Source organism: Hoplias malabaricus, chromosome 17, assembly GCF_029633855.1.
Source record: "Hoplias malabaricus isolate fHopMal1 chromosome 17, fHopMal1.hap1, whole genome shotgun sequence".
NCBI lineage: Eukaryota > Metazoa > Chordata > Actinopteri > Characiformes > Erythrinidae > Hoplias > Hoplias malabaricus.
The window spans coordinates 35,012,907-35,021,912 of NC_089816.1; the positions used below are offsets into that span (position 1 = coordinate 35,012,907).

The 9,006-nt window shown below is 46.4% G+C and overlaps 1 protein-coding gene across 1 annotated transcript in view; it reads right to left on the reverse strand.

The window, feature by feature from the left end:
• slc7a5 (solute carrier family 7 member 5) overlaps nt 1-8,671 on the reverse strand; it is a 28,708-nt gene extending 20,037 nt beyond the window's left edge. Inside the window, exons 1-2 of the mRNA XM_066649071.1 lie at nt 7,904-8,671; nt 2,100-2,225 (exon numbers count right to left, since the gene is read on the reverse strand). Coding sequence (XP_066505168.1) covers nt 2,100-2,225; nt 7,904-8,471 — 694 coding nt within the window. The 5' untranslated portion in view covers nt 8,472-8,671. The remainder of the gene's footprint in view (nt 1-2,099; nt 2,226-7,903) is intronic.
• Between the last annotated feature and the right edge of the window lie 335 nt (nt 8,672-9,006).

Genomic DNA, 9,006 nt, shown 5'->3' on the forward strand with positions numbered 1-9,006 from the left:
ATCCCTGCCTGGACTCAAGAGTCGACACCTTGAAGTTAAATAAATAAATGTAAATCGCCTTAAATCAACACCAAAACGTTTCACAGCATCATGTCCCGTTCAAACCAGATCAACACCACCTGCCATCTACAACTACAAATCCCCCCACCCCTGCCCCTTAGCTGGTGCTCCAGATCTTGAATAGAGAACAATCGTAGCTACTGTTTCAAGGCTTGCTGTGGTCAGCAGGTCCACTGGCTGACCCTACCCCTGCTGATCCGGTCCTGGGTTCACCTGCGGAGGGGCTGCCTACGCTGTTCACATGGTAAGAGTGTAACATTTTTACAGTGCTTTATTTCACCAGGAAAAGAGTGGGAGCCATACCACATCACACTCTTTCCATTTCCATTCACAGCATATGGCAGCTGTTCAGAGGCGGGCTAATGTAGCATTAGGAGTCTTGCCCAAGGACTCTTATTGGAGGAGTGTGGTGTGGTTGCTCAGGAATCTTAAATGGGATCCATTACAACAACCTGCCGAACCAGCTGAAGCACCCGCTTTCTGAATTCCGCATGTCTGGCTGCTATTGTTCTCAGAGCGCTTTTCAGGATGTAGCTAATGCTAACGTGCACACCTCACCTATAAGATGTAATTAGCACTGGTGTGGACCGGCTGTTTCCAGCTGGAGCGTTTAAACAGGTGATGTGTGTGTGAAGGCTTTCCACAATTCAGAGCTTTAATGAACAGCCATTTTGTGAAAAAGTGGAACAAACAAATTCTGGGCGAAGCCTCAATTAGTTAAAAAAAACAAAAAACAAAAAAATTGGCTTCATCATACAGTCGAACAAAGAGGCAGTGTTCCTCGAGAATTCTGCAGCTTAATTTATTTACCACACTCTCTTTTTATAATTCACAGAGCTGCAAACCCAAGAGAAGCAAGCGTCTGTAACAAAACTGACGTGGAAATCCCACGACCTCAAAATGTCACAGTTAGGGACGGGGCCTGTCATTAAATCTATGATGTGAATTTTTGTGCCTCATTTAAATAAAATATTTCATGAAAAACTTTATTCATATTTTATTTAGCATTCATTTTCATTTATCATTAATATTTACAAAAGCCCAGCGCTCTGGAATGCGTTCTCTTATTATTTTCTATATTTCTTAATCAATTGTTAGTATTCACTATTTGAAACAACGCAGTTTATTAAAACTAAACAATACAAATAATATAAACATAACACTGTTGGAGTAAGATTACAATAATCCTTTGGTATTTTTTGAACAGAACACAAAGAGCTGTAGCTCAGAAGCCCTTTCTCTTTGGAGACTCTGACTCTATGACTGCGTTTTTAATCATTTTAACACGTCAACATGTTCTGGGTTGAGTCAAGAACTAAGCCAGTTGAGCGCTTCTGTGGAAAAAGTTTCTTTCTGCTGGTACAACTGGAGCTAGGAGACATAAGTATGCTCTTGTTGGCTGTAGCCTCTTATTCTCATTTGCTTAACAGCTTAGAAGTCACTTTTCAAATCTCCACGGAGCTGAAGGTCCAAATAATGCGACCAATTAATACATATTTTGAACTTTTCATTGTCCACTATCCTTTGAGGACAGTTTCTAACGATGATGTTAGATGTACTTTGTCGATTTGCGAAGTTCAAGATCCAGAAAACCTCTAAACACAATTTCTGATCTAGAAATAAAATAACTATAGCACAATACCACAGGGTGATTTATTTTAATCTTTGTTGCTGTGTAATTACAATTGTAATAAAGGGTCAGACTGACCTCTGTGGTCATTTTTCTGTCCTGTTTGAGCTGCATGGATTTAGCCTGAGATCTAAGATTGGTGATATTTTCAAAGACTGATGTTCCATTATATTTATTGATTTCAGCTGAGGAAAAGCATGTGAGAAGTATTTGCATATGTGTGTGTGTGTGGGTGGGTGTGTGTGTGTGTGTGTGTGTGTGTGTGTGTGTTTGTGTGTGTGTGTGTGTGTGTGTGTACGTGTGGGTGTGGGTGTGTGTGTGTGTGGGTGGGTGTGTATGTGTGTGGGTGGGTGTGTATGCGTGTGTGTGTGTGTGTGTGTGTGTGTGTGTGTGTGTGTGTGTATCTAACCTTTGCCAATTTGCACAAAGCCAATGATGATGATGAGTCCGAGAGCGAGCAGCTTCGCGGCGGCAAAGACATCCTGGACTCGAGTAGCTGCTCGAACACTGTAGCAGTTCACAGCCGTTAAGAACACTGGGATGGAGAGAGAGAGAGAGAGAGAGAGAGAGAGAGAGATTAATTATATACTGCATATCAGCATACACTACATAACATTAATATAAATGCAAACAAGTATATCTCCACCCATTGTTATATTTACCTCAGCTTCCCCGTGGAAATGTTGAGTGTTCTGTGATTGTTAAAGGGTAGTAGTTATGTGTTTGTCAAAAAACACTCTTGAATGCTCAGGCTGGAACATTTAAAGGTGACCAAACCCTACATCACCACTTTTATCAACTCCTAGAACTCCATATCAGCCACAGCCCTCGCAGATGCCATGCGGCAATAAGCAAATTTACCAATGTGCCCAGAGGGGGAGGCTGTGGTGGTTTGGTAAGTTTACTGTAAGGTGTGAGGACAGCGAAACATACTTCAGCTATTGCATCATCTCACCACTAACCTTCAGACAACCACAAATTCTTCAGCTTCCACAGAAAAATGAAAGAGTCCATGTGAGTGAAAAGAGGCTGCCTTCAAATTAGAAACAAATCTGAATGTGACCCATAAAGCCACGTTTACTTAGGGATAGTTTAATCTTTCTTAGGATACGACAGACTTGTTGATGCCTGTTTGTGGTGCTGTGTGTCTTTGGTGTGGCCTGCTGTTGAGGTGTGTTAAGTGCCATGAGAGTGAGCGGATCAAATGAACAGATTCTTGAAGGAAAATCCCACCAAGCCCCTCAGCGCTGTGAGTGATAAACTACTGAACACCCAGAGCACTTTAAAGCATGTTAGCGGTGAATAAGTGTGAGCACTAAACTGAGAATAAATGATCTAACTGCTTGTGTACAGACCCTTAACACAAAGAAAGCCTTTACTGACGCTTAGGTGAAACACACACACACCCACACACCCTAAGCCACCTACTTACAAAGAAGCCTATGTGGAGAGACTTTCCAAATGTATAAATGGCTGCACGCTCAAAAGACACCTTAAAAAAATGAGGGAAAAAAGCACCCAGACTCAAAAGTGGAAGAGATCCTAGGATCGACACCTGAGGAAAACAACACACCAAGGGCAGGTTAATCACTAACTAATTCACTGACCTCTTAACCTCCCTGGTGACTTAAGCCCCACTGACACCGTTAATGCATGCTCTGTGCTCTGAGTTCCATGAAGACTTTACACTCTACAACAGCCACCGTACACACTTCACACCCGCACTACGTCAATCCCCGGGAGTCCACTCTGGCCTGCCTTGTGATGATGGCCATGAATATTTCATTTTGATTTTTCTGAGCAATATTCCAGCTGCATTTACTGTCAATAAATTTAGCTCAAGGCTACAAAAATGGATGGAAGCACAATCTACCGTAGATGGAGTGCTCCAAATTGAGCAGATATATGTTACGAAGTCAAATGTCCTCTGTTAAAGGTAGGTCAGGTGGTTTTGAATAATGTCTGGAAAAAAATGTAGCCTTATACAGGATTGTGTTCATTTTAATGCACATATCAACTAATAGAGACTCATACGATGGAGAAATATTAATTCATTCATTCATTGTCTGTAACCCTTATCCAGTTCACGGTCGTGGTGTGTCCAGAGCCTACCTGGAATCATTGGGTGCAAGGTGGGAATACACCCTGGAGGGGGCGCCAGTCCTTCACAGGGCAACACACACACATTCACTCACACATTCACACCTACGGACAATTTTGTGTCGCCAATCCACCTACCAAGAGTGTTTTTGGACTGTGGGAGGAAACCGGAGCACCCGGAGGAAACCCACACAGACACAGAGAGAACACACCACACTCCTCACAGACAGTCACCCGGAGGAAACCCACCCAGACACAGAGAGAACACACCACACTCCTCACAGACAGTCACCCGGAGGAAACCCACGCAGACACAGAGAGAACACACCACACTCCTCACAGACAGTCACCCGGAGGAAACCCACGCAGACACAGGGAGAACACACCACACTCCTCACAGACAGTCACCCGGAGGAAACCCACACAGACACAGGGAGAACACACCACACTCCTCACAGACAGTCACCTGGAGCGGAAATTGAACCCACAACCTCCAGGACCCTGGAGCTGTGTGACTGCGACACTAACCTGCCGTCCGATGGAGAAATAGGAATTATATTTTATATATTTGGCAAGATTAGCATTAAATTTAACTCTGTGTACTTAGAATACCACTTATTTGTAGAAGGTAAATACTGCAGTAAAATTAACATAAATTGGCGGGGCTAAAATGCCGAAACAGCTTGCATTTGTGACATCACAAACCAAGGCATTCAACAAAATGTGTTGGTTTGTTTACTCTGTGTAACGCCTGTATGGGTTTAGGGAATGTTTTCGTTTCAAAACGTATACAATGTTCACATTCTACATCAAAAGGTTTGTCATTTTAACGTGTGAGGGACACTATTTTTATTCACTATTGACCTACGCCTTGCGGCTCCAAATCATAAACTCCAAACTCGAGTACAATGTTCAACAAAACAATTTAAAAATGTGCAATTGAAGTGTTTTCTTAAGGCACTGACAACACACAATAATCTCTCTCTCTATCTGACAGAGACCATCCTGTACTAAACCAACAACACCCCATAATGAGTTTAGAGAGCAGCCCCTCAAAGCCCCACAGGAGGCGGAGTGTGTGTGTGTGTGTGTGGGGGGGGGGGTGTCAGGGATCCTGTCATGCAGGAGCGGACGACCATGCGTGGGCTAATCCAGGAGGGCCTCAGAGGGCCCATCATAATTCCAGTTATCTGTCCTGTGGAAAATAGGTCACTGGAACAATGGAGCGCTGCTATATCAACAGGCAGAGACCCATGGGAAACCGAGGCAGGGACACGGGAGAATTCAGAGCCTCCCTCGACACTCATCACTCACAATTAACGCTCCCAGGCTTTAGGGAAGGATCTGGGTGGTGTGTCGACTGTGTTGGGTTCACAGGGGTTGACTGGATCACACTGTGCTAGGGCCGTTAGAGTCTTCTGAGACAGTTCTAAACGAACATTTCTACATCGTTTATGGTCTTTATATGGACTTCAGCTGAATGTAATCACCCCCCCCCCCCACACACACACACACTCACTTCTTAGGGTTATGCATCACATGGCTCTAAACCAACCACTAACAGTGAAACATTACTAGGACTAGCAAAGAACACACACACACACACACACATGCACACACACACACACACACACACACAGAGTGCTGGACTGTGCACATTCTTGTACCCTATTCAAGCATCCAATAACACTAATTGAGAGATTCAAAGGATGTGCAAATGGCAATGTGAACAATGCATGGGAGGAGAGAGAGAGAGAGTGAGTGAGAGAGAGAGTGAGTGTGTGTGTGTGAGAGAGAGAGAGAGAGAGAGAGAGTGAGTGAGTGTGTGTGTGAGAGAGAGAGAGAGAGAGTGAGTGAGAGAGAGAGTGAGTGTGTGTGTGAGAGAGAGAGAGAGAGAGAGAGTGAGTGAGTGTGTGTGAGAGAGAGAGAGAGAGAGAGAGAGAGAGAGAGAGAGTGTGTGTGTGTGAGAGAGAGAGAGAGAGAGAGAGTGAGAGAGAGGGGGAGAAAGAGAAGGAGAATAGTGAATGTGTATGAATGAGAGAGAGGAGAGAGGAGAGAGAGAGACAGAGAGAGAGAGACAGGAGAGAGAGACAGAGAGAGACAGGAAGAATAGTGAATGTGTATGAATGAGAAAGAGAGAGACAGAGAGAGAGAGACAGGAGAGAGAGAGAGAGACAGGAAGAATAGTGAATGTGTATGAATGAGAGAGAGAGAGACAGAGAGAGGGAGAGACAGAGAGAGAGAGAGAGAGAGAGGAGAATGAATGTATGAAAGAGAGAGGAGAGAGAAACAGAGAGAGAGAGAGAGAGAGAAAGAGAGAGAGAGAGAAACAGGGAGAGAGAGAGGAGAGAGAGAGAGAGAGAGACAGAGAGAGAGAGAGGAGAGAGAGAGAGAGAAGAGAATGAATGTATGAATGAATGAGTGTATAAGACTGTGCTCGTGGATGTGAGTGTAATCCTGTTTAAGGCTTGTGTGCTGCTCGGCCTCAGTGTAAACTTCACCTCGTCTCTGATGAGGTCTAATTCGGGACCCTTTACACCAGCCACATTCCTCACTGTGTCCTGCACAGCTCCTGTCCTTCACTGACTCATTCACGTTTTAGTATCAAAGGAAATATCATAAACAATAATAATGCAGCGAATAACACTATGAATTACAGTTATAATATTAATTACAGTATCTTCAGCTGCTGAGGCTAATGTTCACACTGTGATAACTCTGTAATTCCCTGTTGTTTACTGCAGCACAAACTATAAACATATAACTAGATTTCAAAGACAATGTAACAACAGATAAAGAATAAACCAGATTAACCCTCTGTAGTCTGACTGTTGCACATGGACCAACGAGGAAGGTGTGTCTTAAAGAATGGACAGTGAGTGGACACTGTTAAAAAAAAACTCCAACAGCAACTGCTGTGTCTGTTCCACTTGTACCTGCACCACCAGGATCCTGCTCTGTGGTGGTCCTTTGGGGGGTCCTGATCATTAAAGAACAGGGCATCAACGCTGTCAAAGTATGCAGAGCAACAGATGTACTACAGAAGTGATCTTATTTGGGCAGTGGGGCGCATAAAAGGCACAAGGATGTTTGGGCGAATCGGTGTAAACCTGCAATCTCGAGTTTCATTGCATCATGTCATCACTGATGGATCTCGCGCTTCCTCTGCACTTCCGCGCGCGCGCACACCGAGGATGATGAAACAAGTCACAGCGTTTTCAACACAGGTCCGCCCCGCCCCCTCCCCACCACACACCGACACACACACACACCTAATACCACACACTTCCCTCCTCAAGCACGAAACTTGGTATTGCACGCGCTCTTTCGATGTGTGCAGGTGCTGCTCGCGCCATGTGCGCGGCGCGCGACCGCGACCGATTCTACATCCCAGGGGGCTGTGCGCGCACCACAACAGCGTGCACGAGCCCAGACAGAATCAGACTACTACTACTACTTAAAGGGGGGGGGGGGGGCTCTCATTAACGACAGCACGCGACATAATAAGTCAAAAGTAGACTGCACGTGCCTCATCTTCAGAAGCTCAAACACAAACACACACCAAGCGCACCTTTTAATCACACACTCATTGAATGATGAGCTTGAAATGAGTCGATTCATATGATTCACCAGAATGTCCATCACTAACATCCATTACCACCCCCAGTGTCACCCAGCACCCCTCATTAACTCATTAACTGCTGTTAACTACTTTAATTTGTGGGTCTCGGGGGTTCAGAACAGAACGAACACAAACAGTGATGTAGCCACAGCGACCGGGTGGATGTTGAGGGAGGAGAAAGTGCCATTCCATCACTCTTCACACTCCCGTGTCCCGGGGATCAAACCAGCAACCCTTTCAGTGCCGAGGACCCGGGACCCCCTCCCTTCCTCCGGACTCCAGACCATCCCTGGTTTCCACAGCCGTGTGCAAAAGTTTGGGTACACCCCAGTGTATTAATTATGTGCACTTTCTGTTGAACAGCTGAGAGCAACACTGTATTTCACTGTGTGTGTGTGTGTGTGGGGAGGGAGGGTATGAATGTGTATTAGTGTATGTATATATTCGTGTAGGCTATATAGGCTGTGTGTGTGTGTGTGTGTGTAACTCACGGATGCAGAGGCACGCCACCAGCTTGGCTCCAGTCTCGGGCACGGGGCAGTAGGGGAAGATGGGCTTGAGGAGGTAGGTGGCGAACACGTAGGCGACGATGTACTGGGACGAGGGTCTGATGATGAGGAGCTCGATCCACAGCTTGAGGAAGGCGGGCAGGGAGCCGTACACCTGGAGGATGTAGGCGTAGTCTCCTCCAGACTTCGAGATGGTGGTCCCCAGCTCGGCGTAGCACAGCGCGCCCACCGTGGAGAAGACCCCGCACACGGTCCACACCACGAGCGACAGGCCCACCGAGCCCGCCTCCCTCACCACTCCGGTGGGAGTCACGAAGATGCCCGAGCCGATGATGGTGCCCACGATGATGGCCACGCCGTTCATTAACGTGATGGTGCGCTTCAGCTCCACCGCCCCCGTCACCGGTTCCCCAGCCTCGGCCGCCTTGCCTCCAGAGCCCCGCGGACTCCCAATCGCTCCGCCACTCTCCACGCCTTGGGAGAGCATCTTCTCCGTCACCTGCCGGTCCTCGTCCCGGTCCCCGGAGCCTCGCTTCTTCACAGACGACATGGCTCTCTCCTTCTCGTTCTCCTCTCGTTCTCTATGTCTCTCTTAATCCTCCGTCTCCTCTCTCTCTTTCTCTCCTTTCCCCTTCACGGCAGGTGAGCTTCTACTTCTCGCGCTCGGAGCTCTGCTCGGTGGATGCGGCTGGTGAGTCAGTAAAACGTGGTCTGACAGTGCGAGCTCCGGCTTCAAACGATTTAAGCATCTTTTCCTCTTTCTCTCGATACGTCACAGGCAAATCCGCGTATTTTCCATGTTCGTTTCAGACCCGAATTCCGGCAAAGCTCCGCCCTCCAGCAAAACCACTACCCAGAATATGCAAATATGTCAATCAAGTGAAATTTACCAAGTGTAACGTTGACTAACCAATCAGAACAGAGAAGACACTGAAATCAGCCAATCAACTCACAGCACTGAATGCTACAAGTCAAGCCTAAGTGCAAAGACGTATAGGCTACCAGCCAATCACAGCGTAGCACACAATACTACGCCCCAATCACAACTTAGCGTAGGCGGGCCTTGTCAGAAAACGGGTGAGAAA